Below are 26,740 nucleotides of genomic sequence, written 5' to 3'. Positions count from 1 at the left end.
AATTAATCGCCAACTATTTTGATAATGGATTAACTGGTTTGGAACTTTTTTAAAAAAAGGCTACATTTTCTGATTCCAGCTTTTTAAATGTGAATATTTTCTGGTTTCTTTACTCCTGTATAGCAGTAAACTGAATATCTTTGAGTTGTGGACAAAACAAGACATTTGAGGACGTCATCTGGGAAACATTTATCGTCATTTTTTAACATTTTAATCGATTAATTGAGAAAATAATTGACAGATTAATCGACAATGAAAGTAATTGTTTTTTGCAGCCCTACTGTAATCTATCTAGATCTCTCCTCACAGACTATGAATAAAAAAACGACACCATTCAGGTTTTGTTGTACAAAGGTGGAAAATAATTTATTACATTTACTCAAGTACTTAAATCCAGTTTTGAGGTTCATACATTTTACTTGAGTATTTCCATTTTTTGCTAATTTATACTTAATATACATTTTACTCCATCAGTTATTTACAACTATAGTTATCTTTCAGATTAAGATTTTACATACAAAAACACATACATTGAAAGCTTTTACTTCATCTGGAGTATTTTTTATTGCTAATTTTACTTAAGAATTAAGGTCTCCCTTGTAAAATAGATTTTTGATCTCACTTCTAGGAATATAAAAATAATAATAACAATAATAATATTGAAATATATGTTGTACAGATTGTAAAGTCCTCTGAGACGATAAATTGTGGAGTTCAGCATCCTCTTCTATGTTGACTGCCCCCCTGTCAAAATAAGTAGTAAATAAAGTGAAATCCTTGTCATATTGGTGTCCACATTATGCAGGATGTTTGTTTTTATGGTGAACAGGATATTAGTTGCTCGCACACAAGGGGAAAAAATATATATAATTGTATATAATGTGAAATATTTCACAGTATAATACTTACTTTTAGCAGGGCGAAACCCTGAAATACAGATGAGAGAAAACAATGTTAGAAAATGATTCACATTTCATTTTGTGCTTCACTATCACAGTCAAATAAATGGATTGAGTTACCATAGGTACCACACTAAATATGCAGGACGAGACTATCACAGGTATTTATTTGAATTCATCAGAGGAATAAAAACATCTCTGTTCCTCACCGTTATTGTTCCTCCTCTAGATGAAGAGTCCAGCAATGCAGACCGCCAGCAGCAGCAGCAGCAGTCCTACAACAACTCCAATAACAGGACCAGCAGGGAACCCTGCAGGAGGAACTGGAACCAAAACAGATCATTCACACTTTGGGTTCATTCACACTGTGTGCTGTGTGGTTCTGAAAGTGTTTTCAGTGGTAATGCCTCAGTTCTGGATATGACTTTCATTTCAATTCAACATTCAGGCAGTGCTGTCAATCATTATTGGTCAAACAAATGTGTAGTAAATAAAAACCCTGAGAAAGAGGTTCACAGCTTATCAGTGGTTTAAGTGGGTACAGTAAACCAGGAGTTCAAGATATAAAACCTTTATTTAGCGCCATCTATGTGTGAAAAGCCATCAAACTTGGCAGCGCCTCTCAGAGTAAATGTCAGCACCGGTCCTCTAAATGTGGTTGCTGTTGCACGTTTTTAAGACTTATGGCTGGTTATGTAATACAGTGGTTCTCAAACTTTAGAATAACCAGGTTGGCGTTCGTGACAACCACTGATGTAATAAACCATAACTTCGAAAATTTCACAGCCAGTCCCACTGTAGACAAATAGTAACATATCAAAAACTTTGCACCTGTAGCTGACGGGTTAAGACGCCAACCACGAACCATAATGTCCCCAGTTTGAGAGCAACAGATCTTTGTTGGGTCTTTCTCCCTCGTTTCCTGTCATCTCAATACTGTCTCCAGTAAAGGCACAAACTGTCACTGCTCTACTTTGTTTTATGTGAGTTTATATGAAGCTCATGCGTAAATTCAGACAGGAAGACTGGGTGTGCAAGCTCATTCATCCTCATTCATTCTGGGTCTCTCTCTCTCATGGGCTATTAATATGTCAGCTGATTATGGGCGTCTCTCTTTTCAGCGACCAATCAGAGCTTGCCATATCTCCCTCAACCAATAACATGCTGCTGTCAAAAGTTTAAAAACCGTTCTCCTCTATGAGTTTTCAGTGTCAGCATTCAGCACTAACGGACGCGAGCAGCTCGATGCAAACGGCAAATAGTTCACGTACTTTAATCCAGTCTCGTGGCATAACAAGCGACGTCTGATCCTCAGCAGAGGAGTTTCTCCTCCCTCTGGTTCACTGCTCAGGCAGCATCATCTGCTACTCCAGGCTACAAACATCGCACTCGCAGTCTCGGGTAATCCAGCAAACATCATGCATTCAGTTCATATGCTCAGGCTCGTGCCTCATCAGCGTTTTTCAACAGCGTCTGGCTTCTTCATCACAGCCGCCTCGTCACTACGTTCATCCTACCTCAAGCCGTTCATCTAAAGGTAAAGGCTTCACAAAATTCACAGCTTCATATTACCTGGCAAGAGGCCACATATCACCATGGAGGAAACGTCGTCATACGTTTGAATAGCTTCAATATCTATGCGTCATTTATCCCGCTCCGCATTCAGTCAGAGTTAAAACATTTCGGGTTCCTCACAGAAGAACCGGCGTGATTCAAAGTCATCGATAGTAAAGAGAGCTCGATGCAAACGGAAAATAGTTCATGTACTTTAATCCAGTCTCGTGGTATAACCAGCGACGTCTTATCCTCAGCAAAGGAGTTTCTCCCTCTTGTTCACTACTCCAGGCTACAGACATCGCACTCGAGGTTTGGATAGCTTCAATATCATGCATCATTCATTCCGCTCCGTGTTCAGTCAGAGTTCAAACATTTCCGGGTTCCTCACAGAAGAACCGGCGTGATTCAAAGTCATCTGCTCAATAAATCCACAAGTTCAGCGGGTACATCAAACCGGTGGTCTCACGGGATCCAGTACTTGTAGATAACCAGCTGTCTTTTAACTAGTTTTCAAGGTGTTTGTTCAAACTGTAACACTTTTCATTCTCTCGGCGCATCACGGCTCAAAGAGAACTAATACCGTAAATACTGTAATAGCGGTGCGCTCTAATTTTACAGCGTACAGGGTTACAGACTCTGGACTGAAGCAGCCTTCTGTTTCTGAAATCTGTGACATATAACAAACTTCGGTTTACTTGGGTAATCTCGACAACATTATGTGTTTTAAACCCTACAAATATCAATATTCATAAAGCATCGCAAATCACGTGGAACCTTAAATACGTGTATTACGGTAATAAGCACTGCAAGTCTCATACGCTGTCTTCATGCTGTCTCCATCTAGTGGCGCTTGTACGTTCCTACAAGTCCTGTGTTGGACTTAAATGCAAGTTAATACATTATAGTCATCATATCAGTTAAAACTCAGAGTCAGTATTGGCTGCATTGGGAACAATTCCATAACCTTTCAGCATATAGTAATTCAAGTGTTCTGAGAGCTAACTAGACTTCTGCTCCTCCTCATGGCTCCGTTTTAAGGCTTAAAAGATCTAACCCTGGACGGGAGACTTTGACCAATCACGGGTCTTTTCATCAGAGAGCGTTCCTATCGGGTGTGCTCCGGTCATGTGAACAGAACTCGTTGTTCCTTCACCAAATTCACAATGGCGGCGGCGTCACAAACCTTTTCATCTTACAGCTAAACCGTACACTACAAGATGATCTGAGAAATATGTGGAAAGAAATAAGCATTAACGTAACAGAATATTGATTCATGACAGCCAGGTCATAGACGACAGAGGGGCAGCAGACCTCAGATCAGCTCTTACTGCCTGTTCCTCCCAAGTTGAGGTCTTGCAGATGCGTTAGGAACAATTACAGATAACAGTACACTACAAAATGTTTATGAAAACATTTGAGAGAGAAGTAGGCATTACAGTAACAGAATATGATTCATATAATCATAAACTGGTCTGAAAGTCGGTAGGTGTTGGCAAAATGAACGTCTCGTGGCTCTCATGGACGGCAGTGGGAGGCAGATTAAAAACCATGCTCGAAATAAATAAATAAAAGTCGTGGTAAAGGAAGGCCAGTGCCTCGCGGAAACAACGAAGCCTTATGGCTAATATATATATGCGATGGCTGCGACAAGCTTCGGCGTTCCGATGCCGGGAATGCGAATGCATTCGACGAATGCATTCGACGTGGAAACAACGTCACCTCTGGCATCAACTCATAACCACGGTGCAGCTACGGTTCAACTGGGACATATGGCTGGGGACGCGTCCCCTTCTGACATATGCTCGATCACACGATCCACTTTAAACAGTGTTTAGTCATGGCTGACCTCATCTCAATATCACACACAACTGTGCAGTGGCATAACGGCATACATTCTTCTTCACGAGCAAGCAAATTACACAGTCTCAGTTCCCACGGACACGTCATCCGTGGGGTTTCTTTTGGGGGGAGAATATAACGGTACGGTCTCAGCGCCAGCCTCCCTCTGGCTCCAGCGTTCATCATAGGCTCGTGGGCTACATGTCGGGGCCTTCATCGGAGCACAATTACATTGGTTCATGTGTCCCTCAATCGTCGGCATCCCAATGGTAAACTCTTCGGATTGAACGGAGGCATCACTCACTCATCTGCACAGAGGGTCATCACGACCTATCTCACCGGCAACAGCAAATTGCGGATCCTTGGCGTCATTCAACAGATCTTCATGTTCATGCATATAACTGGTGGTGGTTTTCATTTAGCGGCTGCATGCTGCAAATCGTCCCTTTTGGCTGGTTCCGGTTGCAACTGACCTCGGAATTCATCAGGTATTATTCATTTGGAGTATCGCAAGCAAATCTTGGCCTTCCGGCTAATCTCTCAAGTATGGGTTCTTTATTACTACATATTCACGTTTTATTTTGCAAAATGTTTAGTACACTTCAGATCGAACGGAAGCATCACGCGTTCCTCTGCACAGAAAGTCATCACGACCTTCACACAAATAACAGCAGATCCTCTATATTCATGCATATAACTATATTCATGCATACAACTGGTGGTGGTGTTCAGTTAGCTGCTGCATTGCTGCTAATCGTCCCTCTATTTTATCTGGGTCCTGTACAGCTGACCTCAGCATTTATCAAATCATTTGTTCAGATTAATTAATTCAGATCATTACAATCAATTCATTACCTTTGGATACTCCTACACTCTTATATATCTTATATTCAGCTATTTCCATTATTCACAGCGAAGGTAATTATTCTTATTCACTCTCTAGTACTCATCATCACCCATCCTATGTGTCTGTACAATCATGTCTCTGTCATGTCCTGTTGTTGTTATATTGTTTTATCTGTCAATGTTCTAATTGATCTTTTTAAGGTGTCCTTGGGTGTCCAGAAAGGCGCCACTAAATAAAATGTATTATTATTATTATTATTATTATTATTATTATTATTATATGCTGGTCTATTATGACCTCTCTATTGCTCTGGTCTATCGTGACCTCCTTATTGCTCTGGTCTATCGTGACCTCTCTAATGTTCTGGCTATCGTGACCTCTCTAATACTCTGGTCTTAGTCTGCTTATACCTCCTACGTTCGCCCCGATGTCAACACCATCCTCGCAAATCAAAGATCATTAAAACCTTGATTTCGGTAAGTCATTCATATAACTGGTGGTGGTGGTTATTTATTCTATTATGCTTTCTTCAAATACTATACTTCATCTCTCAGGACTACGGCTACACTGGCACAACCTTATTCAAACTATTTCACTCGTTTCATTAATCACACTATGCAATGTTTATTTAACACTAGAACGGCCTTCGTCCCAAAAAGGTCCGAGACTCACGTGTCTCATGGTCAGCATGACCTGCGTCCCAAGCGGCTCTCATAATCAACATGACCTTTGTCCCAAGAAGGTCCGAGACTCACGTGTCTCATGGTCAGCATGACCGGCGTTCAACATGGTCTACTAGGCTTTCATTTACATCTACAGTGTAGATGCAACGTGACAGAAGAGGAACAAGTTGAGCAAAATGAGTAACTTCATCTTGTTTTGATTAGAAAGAGATAGTGAGAGCTACAGTCAGCCGACCAGCAAATATTTCTATGTGGGTCAGAAACTTGGACCTTGAGTCATAAGGAATAGTAGCCTTAGAGCTGTATACAAATCTCTTTATACGGCTCAGACTAGCCTATATGACCAATGTAATGACCTCTTGGAAATACAAATATTATTACCATTAGGCTAGCTTTGTGGCGATGTATTTTCCCACCCTTAAAATAACTTTATCCTTAGTTTATCACAAACATTCAAAATCCCCACATTTGGAGAAAGATAGATATATTTGAAAAGAAAAGCTTTTAGTCAAATGTAGTGGAGTAAAATAAACAATATTTCCATCTGAAATGTAGTGGAGTAGAAGTAGGCTATACCTCAAAGGCTATATAGTACTTGAGTAAAAGAGCCTAGTTAGGCTATAACACCACTGTATGGGCAGGTACCGGTAGTTTACAACAAAAATAACTTTCCATTCCTGATGCAGCTATTGCATAGTAAAACATATTTTTACAAAACATTTATTCTGATGCTTCTACAAATATACAGAGATGGAAGAAGTACAGATATTGTACTACAATACCACAGTGAAGAAATACTCTGTTACAAGTAAAAGTTCTGCATTCATAATCATACAAGCACAAAAGCATTAGCATCAAAATATACTTAAAGAACCAAAGTAAAAGTAGCCTATTCTATGCAGAATTGCCCATTTTAGAATTATATCTATCTATCTATCTAGCCATCAATCTATCTATCTATCTATCTATCTATACTACTGTATATTGCTGGGTAGCTTAATATCATACGATAATACATCATAATTTATTAGTTGATTTATATTGTATTAATAATATGAATATGCAAAGTAACTACAGTTGTCAAAAAATAACGAGGTTAAAAGTAGCCCTACAATAAATCCCCCCTGAAATGTAATGGAGTAGAAGTGTAAAGTAGCATAAAATGGAAATACTCAAGTAAAGTAGCCTACAAGTACCTCAAAATGGTACTGAAGAAGGCACTACTTGAGTAAATGGACTTAGTTACATTTAATTATAATTATAATAATAAATAATTATAATTCCACCTCTGCAAATATATCTATATAAAATACAATTTATTCTAAGCTGTTGTTAAAGCTGATAGACTCTTTTTCCTTCAGACATTTTGGACCAGGCTACACATACATGTTTTTATTTGCAGTGTCAATCACAGACAAGCCTACATCCTGTTCTCCTCTAGGATGCTGCTGCTATCTAACACAAAATAATCTAATAGTGTAATTTTTAATCATTGGTTTCACACATTACACTGGAAACACTGGCATGTTGCCTTAAGGAGTGTCCACTGTATTTCAAAGTTTACTGAATACCTAAATTTAACTGGGCAAAAAGATACCATTTCATTTTAAAAATAATACAAATATGAATAAAGAAATGTGTGATTAGTCTGTATTTCATTCCACAAATATTATCTGAACTGTCATTTTTGTTTTGCATGATAATCTCATTAGAGTCAGGGCAATGTAATTACATAGCATCTTTATATCCTGAAATCAACTGTATTTCTTCCTGGATGATGCATTATTTTTGGCTGTTGTATCAGTTTTCATCAGGTACCATAACCATCTATAACAGAGGTTTATAGTACATTTATATTTAGTTTAACTTGAGTATCTCACACATCTGCAACCACCAACAGGGTTTTGATCGACAGTTGTAAACTTCAGAGTTACTAACCAATTCCAAAGTTGAGCCTTTCTGGCATCAGTGCTTCAGATTCTCTAGAAATGCTGCACTGTGCAGTAAATATGTACAGTAGATATGAGCCGAAGACGCAATTATAGACAAGTTGTTAGAAAAATCTCCTTTATCAAAATAATGTTTTTTTTCCCCACAACAGTCAGAGGCATCATGTTTCCATGTCTCTGTGGTTCCTCCTCATGGACTGAAGGAAGAATTGAAGTAGTCCAAGTTGGCCAAAAGATGGCGCTCACACCAAAATAGTGACGTCACAGTAACCCCTGGCAGACCTGTGGTGATTAACAGCAGTTCTTAACAACAAATACCACATTTCCAAATGGAGTTTCATGATCAAGCAGCACCATCTGTAACTAAAGACAGAAAAAGAGAGATTGTCTGAGTGTTAGATGTTTGTTCATCACATATAATCAAAGCATTATGATTAGAGAAGGATTGTGTTTAGCTCTTGCCTCTTGTTGAAGCTACTGTCAGTGGTTTGATGCAACAGACACAACCTCTGTGTTTACCCATAGACATTAAATTCATTGAATACATCTGCTAGATCATATTTGTCTGATAGATCCTGGGTCTGAAATTAACCTTTTTCCTCACCTGCTACTTCGGCAGGTCACTGAACATTTCTACCGGCCACTCAATTATTTTTGTCTGCCACTTCTGAAATCTAGGTAGAACGCTTTAAAATGGTAAACACTGAGTCAGTGGTACCAGACCGTAGAATTATGGAATATATCATGTAACCTTAATTCATGACTACTATATATTTAATTTAGGCTTTAGAAATGTAATGGAGTAGAAGTGTATAGTAGCATAAAATGGAAATACTCAAGTAAAGTAACCTACAAGTACCTACTACTACTTGACTAAATGGACTTAGTTACGTTCCACCTCTGCAAATATATCTATATAAAATACAATTTATTCTAAAGCTGTTGTTAAAGCTGATACTCTTTTTCCTTCAGACTTTTTTGACCAGGCTACACACACATGTATTTATTTGCAGTGTCCGTCACAGAGAAGCTACATCCTGTTCTCCTCTAGGATGCTCCTGCTATCTAACACAAAATCAACCACGTTGGCTGACCTGAAACGAATCCTGGTTGAGGAATGGAACGCCATCCCACAGCAACGTGTGACCAGGTTGGTGACCAGCATGAGGAGGAGGTGCCAGGCTGTTGTGGTTGTGTATGGATCTTCCACCGCTACTGAGGCTCCTGACGGTGTATTAAATGAATAAAGTGTAAAATAGCCAATATGTCTTGTTTGTTCCTTGTTACTGATAGAGAGTTCAATCATCCCATCCACCAAACAACTCAAAACAAGCGTCAATACCAACAGGAGAATACACTGTTTACCATTGGCAGAGCATTTTGGCAAATTTTTCTTGGGCGCTACCCACATAATCAGCTGTGCTGCTCATCCCACAAATGCAGGATCCTTACAAGTTGGACATCATTGTGAAGGTAAATAAACAGGCTTTCCAACCATGTAAAATACAACGACCATTAGCATTATAACAACAGAGAAATAATCCACCATACACAAGATTCCGAACTTTTTTTCCCCAGTTTGTATTCCCTTTTAATTGCCTAAACTAAAGCATATAAACAGTTAAGGTGTTAAGGTGGCGTACAGGCCTATATAAAAACAACAGTAGGCTAGTGGTATTATTGTAAGTTCAGTGTGACAAACGGTGGTTCCTCGATGTCTCACTAAAAAGTGACTAAATCAAACAAGTTTTGCAGCAACAAGAATAACAGGAAAAAACGTTGAGAGTCACAATAATGAATACTTTTTCCACCACATTCAGCATGTTGTACTCGATTCAGTATTAAATCAGAAACTTGACTTTTTCCATGTGGTTTACTGGAGACATCCATATGCAGTGGGACTATGTGACCCTAATGTTTGAGAAATCCATAGACAAAGTCTGTAAGTGATGCAACTAAATAGTACTGATTACAGTTTAGTGAGTCGAGACGTTTCTTGCTGCCGTCTGCAAAAGTGGATGAAAAAATAAATAAAAAGATGGATTTAATACAAGATTTTAAAGATAGTCCTAATTTGAATTGATATCATGGAAACTTGGAGAGAGGAAGTAAAGAACAACATTGCCCTCTGCTGGTCTGTTAAAGAGATTACTAAAAAAAGAACAACTACAATGTGACAGAAGAGCAGAACTTTGAGGTGTGACATGAGAATAAAAAGAAATCTACCTTAGAGCTGCAACGATTAAGCGATTAGTTGTCAACTATAATCGATTAATCAGTTTGAGTCATTTTTGTAAGAAAAAAAAAAAATTCTCTGATTACAGTTTCTTAAATGTGAATATTTTCTGGTTTCTTTCCTCCTCTATGGCAGTAAACTGAATATCTTTGAGTTGAGGACAAAACAAGACATTTGAGGACATCATCTTGGGCTTTGGGAAACACTGATCGACATTTGTCACCAATTTCTGACATTTTATAGACCAAACAACTAATCGAGAAAATAATCGACAATGAAAATAATTGTTAGTTGCAGCCCTACTGTAATCTATCTAGATCTCTCCTCACAGACTATGAATAAAAAAACTACACCATTCAGGTTTTGTTGTACAAAGGTGGAAAGTCATTTATTACATTTACTTAAGTAGCTAAGTACAATTTTGAGATACATACTGTGGTTCAATCCCCGGCTGCTTCCGGTCACATGTCGATGTGTCCTTGAGCAAGACACTTAACCCCAAATTGCTCCCGAAGGTGAGTGAATGAGTATTTAGATTTGATCCTGGTGGGCAAAGTTGGAACCTCTGCAGCCTCTGCCATCAGTCTGTGAACGGGTGAATGCTGACAGAAAGTTGTGGAGTTCAGCATCCTCTTCTATGTTCACTGCCCCCCTGTCAACATAAGTAGTAAATAAAGTGAAATCCTTGTCATATTGGTGTCCACATTATGCCCGACGTTTGTTTTTATGGTGAACAGGATATTAGTTGCTCGCCCACAAGGCGAAAAAATATATATAATTGTATATAATGTGAAATATTTCACAGTATAATACTTACTGTTAGCAGGGCGAAACCCTGAAATACAGATGAGAGAAAACAATGTAAGAAAATGAAAGCAGAAAAACAAAAAACAGCACTTTGTGCTTCACTATCACTTGTCAAATAAATGGATTGAGTTACCAGAAGTACCACACTAAATATGCAGGACGAGACTATCACAGGTATTTATTTTAATTCATCAGAGGAATAAAAACATCTCTGTTCCTCACCGTTATTGTTCCTCCTCCAGATGAAGAGTCCAGCGATGCAGACCGCCAGCAGCAGCAGCAGCAGTCCTACAACAACTCCAATAACAGGACCAGCAGGGAACCGTGCAGGAGGAACTGGAACCAAAACAGAACATTCACACTTTGGGTTCATTCACACTGTGTGCTGTGTGGTTCTGAAAGTGTTTTCAGTGGTAATGCCTCAGTTCTGGATATGACTTTCATTTCAAATCAACATTCAGGCAGTGCTGTCAATCATTATTGGTCAAACAAATGTGTAGTAAATAAAAACCCTGAGAAAAGTTCACAGCTTATCAGTGGTTTAAGTGGGTACAGTAAACCAGGAGTTCAAGATATAAAACCTTTATTTAGCGCCATCTATGTGTGAAAAGCCATCAAACTTGGCAGCACCTCTCAGAGTAAATGTCAGCACCGGTCCTCTAAATGTGGTTGCTGTTGCACAATGTTTTTAAGACTAATGGCTGGTTATGTAATACAGTGGTTCTCAATCTGTTCAAGTCTTGACCCCCAGAATAATCCGGTTGGTGTTCGGGACCCCCCCAGCCAGGCGTAAACAGCTGTTTCTACGTGTGATTTTGAGTGATTATAGTGAATACTCTGATTAATAAATATAGGATAAATAATATGAGGTGTAGTGACTTTTAACAAACAAATATCAAAATCTATAAGCCACTGAGGGGCGGACGGGAGAACTTGTTCGGACGCGTGCTCTTCAAACAAATCAATGTCCAGTGCGCTGTGTAACGTTATATCAGTAACATTTATTTACACTTTCACATCTCACCATCATGTTCTTCCCCCGTTTCCATTCAGTGGGATCTAATTCAACAATGTTTCATATGGCAAGGCTTTGCTCGTCACGGCACGGCCTGGCACAGCCTGGCACGGCTCGGCACGGTCAAAAACTGTTTGGTTCTCCGTCTCACACACCCCTGATCCTAATCAGGAGAGCTTACCTATATGCGCTTTCATGTCCATGTTACACCCTGTGGTCAGTGCTAGAACTGCAGGCATACATTAATTGTGACATCCACAGATAAAAGTAAAACAAACAAAAAACGACATTAAGGCTCCAACATAAGGCTTTGTTTGTGTGTTTAGTTTGGTTTAGTTTGAACAGCTAGTGCTGTGCCCCTTAAACAGGGGAAATAGTGAGAGAGAAGGATGAATGAATCACACAAGCAGCTCTTCCCTTCACTCGTCTCTGTATTGAGTGAGGAAGAGGAGCGCGATCCCCCTACTGGAGCCCAGAGGCATTACCAACAGATCAACGCAAAATCAACCCACACACACAAGGATCTGCATCACCTATCTGCATTATTCCTCTTTCTATTTCACAGCATATGTGCTGCATAGTCTCTACAGTGATCAGTGTTGATGCATATTTACATCCAAAAACTAAATGACATGTCCTGAAAATGATACAGTAATAACTGAGACAACAAAGAAATGAGCTTTTCTCTAAATAAATGAATTATGCCTGAAAAATTAATTATTCTTGCATTATTCTTGCCTGTCACATACTCCCCCTCAAAACAGATGTTGTCCTCAACATGCTAACCTTTGACCTTTAGTGCAAATAAGGGGTTAAAGTGCATACCATCAAAATATATCCATAGTACCACTTTAGACTAACAATCCTGCTACATTTTATCTTGTATAGTGCAGTAGTGCAGTTTCACAGACTGGAACTCTTTTCATACATTCATTCAGAAATGGGTAAATACCCAGTGTCCATTTTTTCTCTTTTGGTCATTTGTTTGACCTCCTTCATTACGCATTGTTTCGACACAGTCCATTGCTGCCTTGCTAACAGTTCTGTTTGTGCAGCATGTCCAAGTCAACTACACTCTCCTTTAATACAGGTCCATGAGTGTGATATGATAGACTGCAACAGTGTCATGTAAATGTGTATATTGAGTGTATCCACAGTCAAAAGTTCCTCATGTTCAACAGTCCATTTGAATGTGAATTATGTGATGAACAGTCCCTTTTTTTCTTTCTTTGAGTGTAATGTACGTGCATTTACTCAGTCCAGTGGTGTGTAATGTTTCTAACTTCCATGTCAATAGCACTGCTGGAAGTGGTATGGCGGCACAGTGAGTGTCCATGGCACTTTAAAGTTTGTATGCCAAGGTGCTGTCCTCAGGTTGTAGCATGCAGGTGAGCCAAGCTTATCATATGTGAAGACCTTGGGCCGTCTGTGTTGTCGTCTAGGCCGCTGACGCTCCTCACTGCTGAGATCACTTGGAACAGGTAATGGAACAGCATCCTCCACAGGTAGGTCCTCCACATAACTGTTCTCTCTCGCCAATAAGTGCTCCATTTGGTTTGTTGTTTCTTGTTCTTTCTCTGGTTCAGGTGCTATGTTTTCCTCAGGGTGTATGCATTCAATCTCCACAGGTGTACTAGCGCACACAGGATTCACTGTCTCAGGTGTGCATGTCTTGGATTGCTGCTCAAGTGTCACAAGATGATACTCATCATCTTCCTCTTCCTCTGACTGCTCCGCTTCCTCATTTCTCTCCACACTTTTCTTCTTTGTGCGTGGCTGTACTGGGGTTTCCAGTGGCAAGTGGTCACATGGGAGGAGAAGATTATGATGTAAAATCCTTGATCTCCCTTTTCCTTTCTCAGGTCTGAGTTCATAAACAGGGATATCTTCACTCACTTGACGCACAACTGTGTGGATAGTATCCTCCCAGTGGTTTCTCAGTTTTCCTGGACCACCACGGGGTGTCATGTTCCTGATTAAAACACGATCACCAGGCTGTAGCACTGAGCTTTTCACCTTACTGTCATAGTGTCTCTTGCTTCTCATGGCAGCTTTGTGAGCATTTTGTCTTGTGATCTCGTACGCTTCTTCCATGCCCTGCTTCCACTTTTCCATGTAGTTATGATGATTACTGTCTCCTTGTTCTGAGGTCAAGTTGAACAACATATCAACTGGCAACCGTGGAGAGCGCCCATACAACAAGTTAAAAGGTGAAAAACCAGTCACTTCACTGCGAGTACAATTGTATGCGTAAATCAGTTTGTTTAGTGAGTCTTTCCAGTTAGTCTTTTGTCTCTCTGTGAGGGTCTTTAACATCTGGAGCAGTGTTCGGTTAAACCGCTCTACCTGTCCGTTCCCTTGGGGGTGGTAGGGAGTGGTTCTCGACCCAGCAACTCCACAGTATTTTTTTCAGTTGAGCGAACAGTTGACCCAACCCTGATGACCCATTTCATCGTGAAGTTCTTTTAACACTGTAGTTTTGTGTGCTTCTGGAAGCACCAGCTGTTTTCTGCTTGAAGTTTTCCTGAACAACACTTCACCCTCAGAAATTTCCAACTTATCCCACTCTCTAAGGAGACATAAGATCTGTGAACTGAGTTGTTTGAGTTCTGGACCTGATGGTCGTTTTTCTGCCAGTTTGAACTGAATCACTGGTCCGACAGTGGGGTCATTCCTTTGGTCATGTTTGATTTGTCCTGCTGTTAGTGGAATGAGGGGCGTGTCTGTAGCTATTGCTGCACATTGTACTGAGACACCCATGGACCATAATGCACTGGATTCATCCTGACTTTCCACTGCCTGTGTAGCTGCTCCAATCACATCATGTGATATTTCCTCTGAACACTCTTTCATGAATATTTCCATATCTAAAGGCATTCTGGACAGACTGTCTGCGTCAATGTTTTCCTTACCCGGACGGTATTTGATTGTGAAGTGGAAATCTGCCAGTTCTGCTACCCATCGACACCCTGTTGCATTCAGTTTGGCAGTGGACAGTACATAGGTAAGTGGGTTGTTGTCACTGTAGATGGTGAAGAATGGTGCATAGTACAGGTAATCACGGAATTTTTCTGTGATCGCCCACTTGAGGGCTAGGAACTCCAACTTTCCTGAATGTAGATGGTAGTTTTTCTCCGCTGTAGTTAAAGTTCGGGAGCCATAAGCAATCACATGAAGCTTTTCATTCTGCCTTTGGTACAATACAGCACCTAGTCCCTGGTTGGAAGCATCAGTATGGATGATGAATGGCTGTGAAAACTCTGGGAAGCCTAGAACAGGAGGCTGAGTGAGACAGTCTATCAACTGTTCCAAGATTGACTGGTGCATGTCAGTCCACTTAATGGGTGTGTTGGATGGAACTCCTCTGCTGTTTCGTTTTGTTTGCCACTTCCTCTTTGTGTTGTTCAGTGTTTCGGTTTCTACAGGTGCTTTAAACAGGTCATACGTGAAAAATCTTTGATATACTGCCGGTAATAACTTAATAGTCCCAAGATTGCTCTTGTCTCACCAACAGTACCTGGATGTTTGTTTTTCAAGGCCCTGACAGCAGCAGTATCGGCAGGGTCCACCCGGTTCCCCTGAGCAGACACAATTCTTCCAAGGTACCGTACTTCTGCTTTAAACAGGTCACACTTTCTGGGCTTCAGTTTTATCCCGTGCCCTCTCAGTCATTGCAGCACCCTTCTGACATCATGATCCTCAAATGTTCTGCTAAACACAAGAACATCATCAAGATATGGCACACATATTTCATCCCTTAAGCCGTCCAAGCACTCTTACATGCAGCGCTGGAATGCTGGAGGTGCATTCATAAGCCCAAACGGAATTCGGACCCACTCATACAGGCCCCAGGGGGTCACAAAAGCTGTTAGATGCTTACTGTCCTCGGTCATGAACCCCTGGTGGTATGCCTTGCCCTGGTCCAGCAGTGAGAAGAGGGTGTTCAACCCTCCCAGGTTGTCCATAATGTCCTGTACTCTGGGGATGGGGTGGCGATCTGGGTGAGTTTTCCTGTTAAGCTCCCTGTAGTCGATACATAAGCGGAGAGTGCCATCCTTTTTTCTCACACAGACGACTGGAGAGGAGTAGGAAGAGGTAGACTTTTCAACCCACCCTTGTGCTATCAAGTCCTGTAAGTAGTCTTTCATCTCTTTGTATAAGGGTTTTGGAACAGAGAGATATTTTCTTGACACTGGATCAGCATCTTTTAGCGAAATGTTCATTTGCAGGTTTTTCACACAGCCTATGTCGTCATCAGAGCTGGAGAATGACTCTGACTCTTCTCTTAACATCTGACTGACTATTTGTCTCTGGTGTTCATCAAGGTGAGCCAAATCAACAGGAGGACTCCACTGTTCGTGGACAGGGGCACTTTCACTGGAGCTCTGGGCTTTGACATGGTGAATGGACGCAGTAGGTAGGTGGTCTGTTTTAAATATATTTGCAGGATATACTGAGCTGACTGATTGTACAGTCCCAATAATAGTCCTTCCTGACAGTGTAATGTCATGACTCGTAGGGTTTTGCACACTAACAATGATTTTTGGGGCCATGCCTGCCTTCACTGACACAAGAGTATCACAAAACTCTAATCCATCAGGCCACTGTGGGTTCTCATGAGGCTCGAAAATCAGAGTCTTATCCTCTTTGAAAGCTGGGGCCTGTACTCGACACTCAATTTGAACGGAGCTACGTTTAGGCACACTCACCCTCTCATTTGCTGTTCTTACATTATGGTCACACATCTGTCCTATACTCACAGCATTAATAAAGGTCTTTGCTTTGTTTTTCTTAAGATGAGGAAAAGCCATTTTTACTGCCTTCACAAGCTTCTCTTTGACTCCATGTTTTGTCTGGTTTTGCAGACTGTCCAGCACAAGATGTTCAATGACATTAAAGCCAATAATAGGACATTGTTGTTGGCTGCCTTTTAGCACTAGCATGGGTATTAGCAACTCATCATCATTAGCAGCAAGTTTAAAGGACACTTCGAGCCAACCACTGTATGGCATGTCTGTCCCGTTGGCTGCTTCAATTTGTAACGGGTCAAGAGGGTCAACAAGTTCAGCAACATCCCTTAGCGGCACATCAGGTAAGTGTCTCCCTTTAAATACCTCATCTATAGCACAAACTTGTGAACCTGTATCCCAAAGTGCCTGAATTTTGAGTTTGTGCAGGAAACACCTGATGAGGCACTTCTTCCCTACTAACTCCCTTACAGTAGGTATTTTCTCTGGAGCACTATTTTCCTTGCCCTTGGGTTTCTCAGATGACCGTGTTGCCTGTTTCGTAATACTTGAACATGTATATGGCTTACAATGTCTTTTGTGTGCAGGCCAGTGGGTTCCCTGACAGTCTTTTGAGCAGTACAGTGTGGTTTTACAAATTGAGCAACATTTTAGCTCCTCACTGTCTTTTTCTTCTTCGCAACTTGCACAACGTTGGGACATATCCATGTCGTCGGTTGCTCCATGTCCCGTGGAAGCAACCTCCCTTAGTTTAAAGGGCTCCTTCTAGTGGGTTCCACTACCCTCTGTGCCTTGCAACCTGCCCTGAAATGTTCACTGCTTCCACATCTAAAGCAATGCTGACAGTAATCTTCGCCTGCTTGAATACAAGCATAACATCTAGGACGGGGGCGTGGTGCTTGGTAATTTCGCTGTGGTGCAAACCTTTGTTGGAACTGAGCTGTTTCCCTCATCTGCGCAGGGCTGAATGCTGGCCGGTACTCCTGCGCTGCTGCTGGTGGCTGCTGGTGGTACACTGGCATGGCATTTGACTCAGCTTTATAAGGTGAGGGTTGTGGGGGTGAAAACACTGGATAAGGGGCAGACATATTAGCTGGTTCTCTGCTTGGTGGGGGATACTGTGGGGGGCACAGGTGTGGACCTTTGGATGGTTTCCCTGATTTGGGAGACTTCAGCTCTCAGATCTTTCAACAGCACCATGTCAGAGCGAATTTCTTTGATTTCGGATAGCAGATCAGGAGGAAGTGAAGTGGCTGTGTTTTGCTGGGTGGTGCTTTTCTTTTCCACTGGAACTTCACTGGACTGGACTGTATTCACATTTGTTGCTCGTGATGGGGCAGCATGTTTCTTTTTGTCCTGTCTCTCCTTTTCATTGGTGCATGCAACGTTCAGTTTCTCCAGTAGCAGCCCATCTGAGGTGTTTGTCTGCAGGAGGTAAGGCTGCAGGTCACTTTTGATATTGCCATTCTGTAGGCCAGTCAGGACAGTATGCATGAATAGACTCTGGACTAGTGCTGGGTCATATTTTAAGTTTGACTCATCTTCCTGAGAAGCAAACAGAATTTTCTGTCTCATGTCCATTGCCCTTATCAGGAAGTTTTGAGGTGTCTCTTTACTGCTCTGGACTTCAGAGGTGAGGTGTTTATATAACTCAGTGGCACCTCTCTCCTGGTAATGAGACCTGAGAATTCTGCGGAGGGCGGGCAGCGTAAGTTTTTCCTTCCCCTCAAGGTAACTTCGTAACTGCAGGTCTGGTGTGATGGCGTGGATTACAGCATCAATGATCTCTGACTCTGGGTAGCCCTTATTGAGCCCATTTTCAATTTGTCTGGCCAGACTGGAAAAGGTTAGCTTATCTTTTTGTCCTGGCTCTCCTATTTGGCCTGCCATCTTAAAGTCTTTGCGCCACATAGAGCTGTTAGGGGGTGCTAGCGCCATGTTCTTTGCTGGAGTGCTGGAACTGGCAGGGGGGTTCATGCTTATGTTCATGAGGTCATGCATTTCATTCTCTTTTTCTTGTAATGACAGTCTTAGCTCCTCTACCTCTTTCTGGAGGTTTTCCTGTCTGTCAGTTTGATGCAAAATTTCACTCTCAGTTAGGTTTGTTGCCATTTGGATTTTGTCTATTATGTCTTGAATGTTAAGAAGTTCTGACAAACCTTCATCCTCTCGGTCATCCAATTGCACCCGTTCAAGGTACCTCATGACGTGTGAAATTAATTGACTGCGTGTTTTACCAGTCACATGTTCCTTTCCTGGTCCAGAAATCAGAAGTTCATTGCATACTTTAATCAGTTGTTCAACAGTCAGTTTGTATAATGCTCCTTTAATCTCCAGCTCCAGCTTCTCGAATTCAGACTCCATTTTATCAAAGGAGCGGGCAGAAGTAGTGAAACGAGGGTTTATCTGACTCAATTGGTTCTTTGCTGCTCCCTAGTGGTCACTTTGCTCACTTCAGGATACAAGTCGCCAATGTTTGTCTGAAGACCACCTCGACCGCCTTGCCAACTCCTTTCTCCGATGCCTGAGTAGTTTGAGGAGATGATCAACCAGAGGATTCCACTTGTAGCTCAGTGATGATCCTCAAGCTAAACATCTCAGCGGTGCCTCCAAATGTTGTGCCCCTTAAACAGGGGAAATAGTGAGAGAGAAGGATGAATGAATCACACGCAGCTCTTCCCTTCACTCGTCTCTGTATTGAGTGAGGAAGAGGAGCGCGATCCCCCTACTGGAGCCATGAGGCATTACCAACAGATCAACGCAAAATAAACCCACACACACAAGGATCTGCATCACCTATCTGCATTATTCCTCTTTCTATTTCACTGCATATGTGCTGCATAGTCTGTACAGTGACCAGTGTTGATGCATATTTACATCCAAAACTTAAATGACATGTCCTGAAAATGATACAGTAATAACTGAGACAACAAAGAAATTAGCTTTTCTCTAAATAAATGAATTATGCCTGAAAAAATAATTATTCTTGCATTATTCTTGCCTGTCACACTAGCTCCTAGGCATTGTCCAATGTGCTCCAGGCACTGTGGATTTCTGATGCGTCTCGTGACTTTTTCTCTCCCCCCGACCCCCCGGAAATGACCCGTCAGAAACTCACCTGCATGCACACTTTGATTCTCACAAACACACTCAATAAAATCTATTCTATATCACTGTTAGAGGCAATGTAATGTAAATTACATTCCCCGGTATAAAATAAGTTTTTCCTTTTTAATATGTTATCCCGACCCCCAGGTTGAGAACCACTGATGTAATAAACCATTACTTGGAAAATTTCACAGCCAGTCCCACTGTAGACAAATAGCCCAACATATCATAAACTTTGCACCTGTAGCTGACGGGTTAAGACGCCGACCACGAACCACAACGTCCCCAGTTTGAGCCACAGATCTTTGTTGCATCTTTCTCTGCCTCCTTTCCTGTCATCTCAATACTGTCTCCAGTAAAGGCACAGACTGTCACTGCTCTACTTTGTTTTATGTGAGTTTATATGGCTTTTTTTAAGCATTTCTTTTTACATTTGTATTATGTTTTATGTTTTAATGTTTTCTGTGTTTTACCTAGCTGCGAGACAAATTGCTCCTGGGGGACAACAAAGTTGAAGTTAACATTTTGGCACTATACACACTAGTTTCTAATAAGTTCTTCCTTAATTATGGTCTAACTGTCCACCAAATGTTACAGGAATCTGTTGCAAATAAATAAACAAATATACAAGTATATTCCAGTCTTACCCCAGTTGGTCCTGATCACTGCTTTGTCCAGTCTGGTGACGATGTCGTCCACCACACCAGAGAGATGAAACACACAGTCGTACCTCCTCCAGTCTTCAGGTGCGACTGATGACAGGCTCAGCTCAACACTCATCTGGAAGGATCCATCGTGGTTGGGGAGGATCTCTCCGAGGTCCACGTCCTCATGAATCTCCTCTCCATCTTTCCTCCAGAACATCTTGGCTCTGTCGGGGGAGAAACCTGTAGCGTGGCAGCTGACTGGAGAGGAGGGAGTCTTCTGGAGGAGAGACACCGAGGGACGCTCTGGGGAGAGAGACAGACACAGATGAGTCTGTACTGAGACACCAGGATGTGTCAGGATATTATTTTCATTGGAATGATACAGAGCCTTAAAAGCACTGAGACCATGAACAACAGTACATCTTGCCATGTGATCCTACCTGTTCTCTGCAGAGAGCTCCTCCCATAGTGTAGGTACTTCCTCAGCCAGTCAGGACATATGTGGATGTAGTAGTTTTTGTTGTATTCTAATCTAGCTTTGTCATTATCCCATCGAAGTCTGGTGATGAAAGCCTGTTGTTTTGGAGCGGTCCATGTCAGCGTCTGCAGGTCCAACACAAGGAAGTCTTCTTCATCATAACCGTACTGATTATAACCAACAATCTCTCCAGTCTCGTCGTCCCACTCACAGCCGCCCATCTGCTGTAAAATGTGGACATCTGAGAGAGAGACAGAGACAGAAAAAAGAGACATCTCAGTACAGCCAGCTCCTTTACCATTCTACCTTCTGTTTTAGAGGGGTGGGGTACAGGGGATGTTCAGGAGTAGATAAATAGTCAACAGTAGATGTCACATAGAAGTGGTTCATTTCAGATGCAGCATGGTGTAGCAAGTTGTTCTAGTCATAAATCAGAATTAAAATGTATTAATAAATGGATGAATAGATTAAAATAAATAGTGAAAGTGTATAAGAGCGCAGAACATTATGATAGAAGTATATGATGGTCATTCCCATGCTCTATTATGTCTCATAAGTTGTTGCAGCATTTTTTGGTTTGATACCATTTGTTACAGATTTGTTGCTAAATTTAACCATTTTTTACCACTGGAGTATTGATAAAAAAGATCACTAATCCCTCCAAAATACCACATTAAGACACCAAGACCTTGAGGAACACCATAGAAAAAGCCATGCTGTGATTTGGTATCAAAAACGTTTGACATTAGGAGATTTCTGCAAGAATTAAATTTTTTTTGCAATTCTGGAAGCTGCTCAGAAACCCCCTCATTGTCAATCTAGCTAGGACAGCCATCCATCCTCTGAATGCTCTAGGTCTCTAGTTTGTGGCAGTAAAGTTACATGAGGCTATGATTATCCTAGAGGTCACCACAGGTCATTTTATGCAGTGAGGTCAAGTTTAAAAAAGTGGTCTCACTACACTGAAATGTCTCCTATGGGGACTAACATCATCACACATGAATGCAGTTGGGCTCATTGGATCCACAAGAGTCTCAGCTTTACAGTGATACCCAATTTATGTAATTCAAGACTGTTTCAGGACCCCAGTATGCAGAAATATTCAAATATCACCATTTTAGAATAGGTGGAAATAACAGGTTTATACTACATTAAAAAAAAAACTGCATGTGATTATCATAAAGTGTGCATGTGTAAAGTCAAGGGACTCCTTTGAAAATCGCCATGGCAGTTTTTCCTCGCCAAAATTTAGCATAACTTTGCAGCATTATTTAACGTTATCTTTCCGACAAGCTAGTATGACATGGTTGGTAGCAATGCATTCCTTAGATTTTCTAGTTTCATATGATAACAGTATCATCACTCAGTGCAACAACCTCTTAAAGAGGTTAAAGGGTTAACAGATAATATGACATCTTCACCACAGAGACACACACACATTGGCTCAGTGTGTTTATACTGTAAGCTATGTCTCACCTCAGAGGGAGGAAACATTTCACCAGTAAAAAGTTACATATGAACATAAACATACTGTACCTCCAGTTTGGTTTAAGCGCTGCTTCAGGCTGTCCAAGTTGGCTCTGAAGAATTGCTGGCTACCTAAACACTTCAGAGAATACGACTTCAGGTGTTGTTGCTCATCCTTTGCTAGTTTCCTCATCCAGTCCTGTTTGAGTTCAAGGGTCTTGATGTTGCTGTCATAGTAACCCACCTGCACTTCATTGGTCATCACGGTAGCCACAAACTCTGGGAAGTTTGGGACTCCAGAAGTAATGATATGTTTCAGTGAGTGTTTCACTGCAAGACAAAGCAGGTTTTGAATCGGATTTTAAACATTTTTGAGGGGTTGATTGATTAACCCATTTGTGCCCACAACTGAAACTTTGAATTTTGGACTTGCCTCAGCACAAATTTTAAGAAATTTTCAAAATCGGTCAAACCGTTTAGCTGAAAAGTGAGTTTTTCTTATCATACTTTATCTAGCCTTTGGGCACATGGGCCTACCTTTTTTTGCACTCCTTTATATTTTAGGTAAAAACAGTCACGTGACCTCAGATGAAATGTACAGTAGTATGATAAGAAAATGGCTGTATCTCAGAAACTACAAAGGGCACAATCAAGTATTTGGTATCTATGAACTCATACAAAGTTGAATATCAAAGATATGCACACACACACATATATATATACTGGAAAAACAAAGTTCGGAAACTTGTGTTTGGTGGATTATTTCTCTGTTGTTACAATGCTAATGGTCATTGTATTTTACATCGTTGGAAAGCCTGTTTATTTACCTTCACAATGATGTCCAACTTGTAAGGATCATGCATTTGTGGGATTAGCAGCACAGCTGATTATGTGGGTAGCGCCCAAGAAAAATTTGCCAAAATGCTCTGCCAATGGTAAACAGTGTATTCTCATAAGGCTACCAGGAAGCCTGCAATGACTGCCCTTCACCGTCAGGCCCGTTTGCGCTGGTGTCGACAACACAGACAATGGAACCTGAACATGTGGGGGAATGTCATGTTCAGTGATGAGTCCAGGTTCTATCTGCGAAAGTTGAATGGCAGGATCAAAGTATGGAGACGACGCGGAGAATGCTATGCTGATTGTTGCACCAATCGAGTAACAGCTTTTGGTGGTTGGCATCGCCCTCACTGGCAAAACAAGACTTTTCATCAATGAAGGCCATCTCAATGCACTGAGATATCGGGATGAGATTCTGCAGCCAGTGGCGATCCCATATCTCCACAATCTGGCACCTAACTTCATCCTCCAAGATGACAACGCTCGCTCCCACAGAGCCAGGGTTATCACAGACTACCTCCACAATGTGGGAGTAGAGAGAATGGAACGGCCTGCCAAGAGTCCACACCTCAACCCAATTCAACACTTGTGGGATCAGCTTGGGCGTGCTGTACATGTTAGAGTGACCAACACAACCACGCTGGCTGACCTGCAACCAATCCTGGTTGAGGAAAGGAACGCCATCCCACAGCAACGTGTGACCAGGTTAGTGACCAGCATGAGGAGGAGGTGCCAGGCTGTTGTGGCTGCGTATGGATCTTCCACCGCTACTGAGGCACCCTGACATATTGTAATAAATGAATAAAGTGTAAAATTGTCTTGTTTGTTCCTTGTTACTGATAGAGAGTTCAATCATCTAATCCACCAAACAACTCAAAACAAGAGTCAATACCAACAGGAGAATACACTGTTTACCATTGACGGAGCATTTTGGCAAATTTTTCTTGGGCGCTACCCACATAATCAGCTGTGCTGCTCATCCCACAAATGCATGATCCTTACAAGTTGGACATCATTGCGAAGGTAAATAAACAGGCTTTCCAACGATGTAAAATACAATGCCAATTAGCATTGTAACAACAGAGAAATAATCCATCAAACACAAGTTTCCGAACTTTGTTTTTTCCAGTTTATATATATATATATATATATATATATATATATATATATATATATATATATATATATATAAAATAATATAATATTTAAATTGAAATCTTGTGCATTGAGCAATGAGTAATGTAGATGGCCAGTATACAATCATTATTATTTTTTATTGTAGGCCTACTAACAGCAGAAATTTGCTCTTTTGCAGCTCAGTGAGACAAAGTGAAAGTGGTTCCTCAATGTCGCACTAAAAAGTGACTAAATCAAACAAGTTTTTGCAGCAACAAGAATAACAGGAAATAACGTTGAAATGTGCAATATGATCTTACCTGTAGATACATCGCGACAGAAGAGGAGCAAAATGAGGAACTTCATCTTGTTCTGATTAGTAAGAGTGAGAGAGAGAGAGAGAGAGATTCATCCCCTGCAGAGCCGCAGAGCCACTCGCAGACACACAGTTGTAGACGTACGCATGCGTCAGTTTAAACAACTGGCGGGTCAGCGAACGGTAATGTGTGTGTATGAGGAAGCATCGAGCGAGGAGACACGAGAGCGACGTCGTAAATTCGTGCGCCTGGTTTGATAGCTCAGGGCTTATGCCCTTTTCTATAGGAGCTCTTTACACTACATGTCAGCATTCACCCGTTCACAGACTGATGGAAGAGGCTGCTAAGGAGCCAACTTTGCCCATCAGGATCTAATCTTAATACTCATTCACTCACCGATGGCTCAGCCTTTTGGAGCACTTTGGGGTTAAGCAGTGGCGGCTGGTGGAATGTTTTCTAGGTCGGGCTGTGCCACATCCAATCAATATCAGCAAACATCCCGGTATGATTTAATACAAAAAACGTGAAGGTATCAAAAAAACACATTACTACTTTGCAGTTAAATAATCAACAATTATTTGATTCCAACAGGAGCAGTAAAGAATGCTTAGGAAAACACAACAGTATAACATGTACTCAGTGGTGGAAAGTAACTAAGTACATTTACTCAAGTACAATTTTGAGGTACTTGTACTTCACTTGAGTATTTCCATGTTCTGATACTTTGTACTTCTCCTCCACTACATCTCAGAGGGAACTATTGTACTTTTTACTCCACTACATTGATTTAATAACTTTAGTTACTTTACAGATTCAGATTATTAATACAAAATATAATCAACTAATAAATGATATATTATTATAGATTAAACTACCCAGCATCTGCAAGATTTCACAAACCGGAGGAAAACAAGCAGTAAGAGCTGATCTGAGGTCTGCTGTCCAGCTGCTATCTATGAGAGCCGGCTGTCAGTCACTCGCGAACTCCGACCAAACGGTCAAACTAGGCAGCGCTGATCAAATATGAATCAATATTATGTTACGTTAATGCCTATTTCTCTCCTCAATGCTCTAAAGCCTGACGAGCTCGGGGCGATAAAACAATCACCCCTCTCGTATTAGATTTGAGGACGCTGATTGGCTAAATTTAATGTCAATCGTTCAGAGCTTGAATCAGCTATTGGCTAAGCTGCTACACAGACCCACCTCCTGTGGGCGATTTCTCCATCGCCCCAGAGCTGAACTACAGACAGACGGGAGTCAGACAGGCAGAGGGGAGTCAGACAGGCAGAGGGGAGTCAGACAGGCAGAGGGGAGTCAGACAGACAGACGGGAGTCAGACAGGCAGAGGGGAGTCAGACAGGCAGAGGGGAGTCAGGGGACGTGCAGGAAAACCACGTTTTGCACAGATGATTTTCTATCATATTTTACACACATTACTGGATGCATTCCATATTTTAAACACAAATATTGACAATTTGTATCATTTATTATTATTATTAGTAGTAGTGGTAGTAATGTTTTTTTTGTGTGTGGCTGTCTGGCTCGGGGGGGGGGCGGCGCCCTAGCGCCCTCTATTGGCCGGCCGCCACTGGGGTTAAGTGTCTTGCTCAAGGACACATTGACATGTGACCGGAGCAGCCGGGGATTGAACCACAGTATGTGCCTCAAAACTGTACCTAGGTACTTAAATAAATCGAATATTTTACTTTCCACCTTTGTACAACAAAACCTGAATGATGTAGTTTTTTAATTCATAGTCTGTGAGGAGAGATCTAGATAGATTACAGTAGGGCTGCAACTAACAATTATTTTCATTGTCGATTATTTTCTCAATTAGTTGTTTGGTCTATAAAATGTCAGAAATTGGTAAAAAAATGTCGATCAGTGTTTCCCAAAGCCCAAGATGACGTCGTCAGATGTCTTGTTTTGTCCACAACTCAAAGATATTCAGTTTACTGTCATAGAGGAGGAAAGAAACCAGAAAATATTCACATTTAAGAAGCTGGAATCAGAGAATTTAGACCTTTTTCATTCTTACAAAAATGACTCGAACCGATTAATTGATTATAGTTGACAACTAATCGCTTAATCGTTGCAGCTATAAGGTAGATTTCTTTTTATTCTCAAGTCACACAAAGTTCTGCTCTTCTGTCACATTGTAGTTGTTCTTTTTTAGTAATCACT

The 26,740-nt window shown here is 41.2% G+C and overlaps 2 protein-coding genes across 2 annotated transcripts in view; both read right to left on the bottom strand.

The window, feature by feature from the left end:
• Positions 1 to 1,116: 1,116 nt before the first annotated feature.
• Positions 1,117 to 22,578, bottom strand: LOC119502701 (major histocompatibility complex class I-related gene protein-like). Its single transcript, XM_037793854.1, has 4 exons — positions 22,350 to 22,578; positions 20,776 to 21,054; positions 20,336 to 20,638; positions 1,117 to 1,222 (listed from the first exon to the last, which is right to left on the bottom strand). Exons 1-4 carry the CDS (start codon positions 22,540 to 22,542, stop codon positions 1,125 to 1,127), a joined length of 873 nt encoding a protein of 290 aa, XP_037649782.1. The 5' UTR covers positions 22,543 to 22,578; the 3' UTR covers positions 1,117 to 1,124.
• The window catches only part of LOC119502695 (major histocompatibility complex class I-related gene protein-like), a 38,845-nt gene continuing 22,537 nt past the window's right edge, over positions 10,433 to 26,740 (bottom strand). The window contains exon 6 of the mRNA XM_037793845.1: positions 10,433 to 10,662. Within this exon, the coding sequence (XP_037649773.1) occupies positions 10,652 to 10,662 (11 nt within the window). The 3' untranslated portion in view covers positions 10,433 to 10,651. The remainder of the gene's footprint in view (positions 10,663 to 26,740) is intronic.

Source organism: Sebastes umbrosus, chromosome 15, assembly GCF_015220745.1.
Source record: "Sebastes umbrosus isolate fSebUmb1 chromosome 15, fSebUmb1.pri, whole genome shotgun sequence".
NCBI lineage: Eukaryota > Metazoa > Chordata > Actinopteri > Perciformes > Sebastidae > Sebastes > Sebastes umbrosus.
Note: the sequence above shows the minus strand (reverse complement) of the source record. Positions and strands in the feature narration are given on the sequence as shown.

Excerpts from the sequence above, each read along its gene's own strand:
- LOC119502701 (XM_037793854.1), bottom strand. The coding sequence starts at position 22,542 with ATGACCAATGAAGTGCAGGTGGGTTACTATGACAGCAACATCAAGACC. Across the intron at positions 21,055-22,349 it reads GCGCTTAAACCAAACTGGAG|ATGTCCACATTTTACAGCAG; the intron begins GTACAGTATGTT and ends TCTCTCTCTCAG. Across the intron at positions 1,223-20,335 it reads AGTGATCAGGACCAACTGGG|TTCCTCCTGCAGGGTTCCCT; the intron begins GTAAGACTGGAA and ends TTTTGGTTCCAG.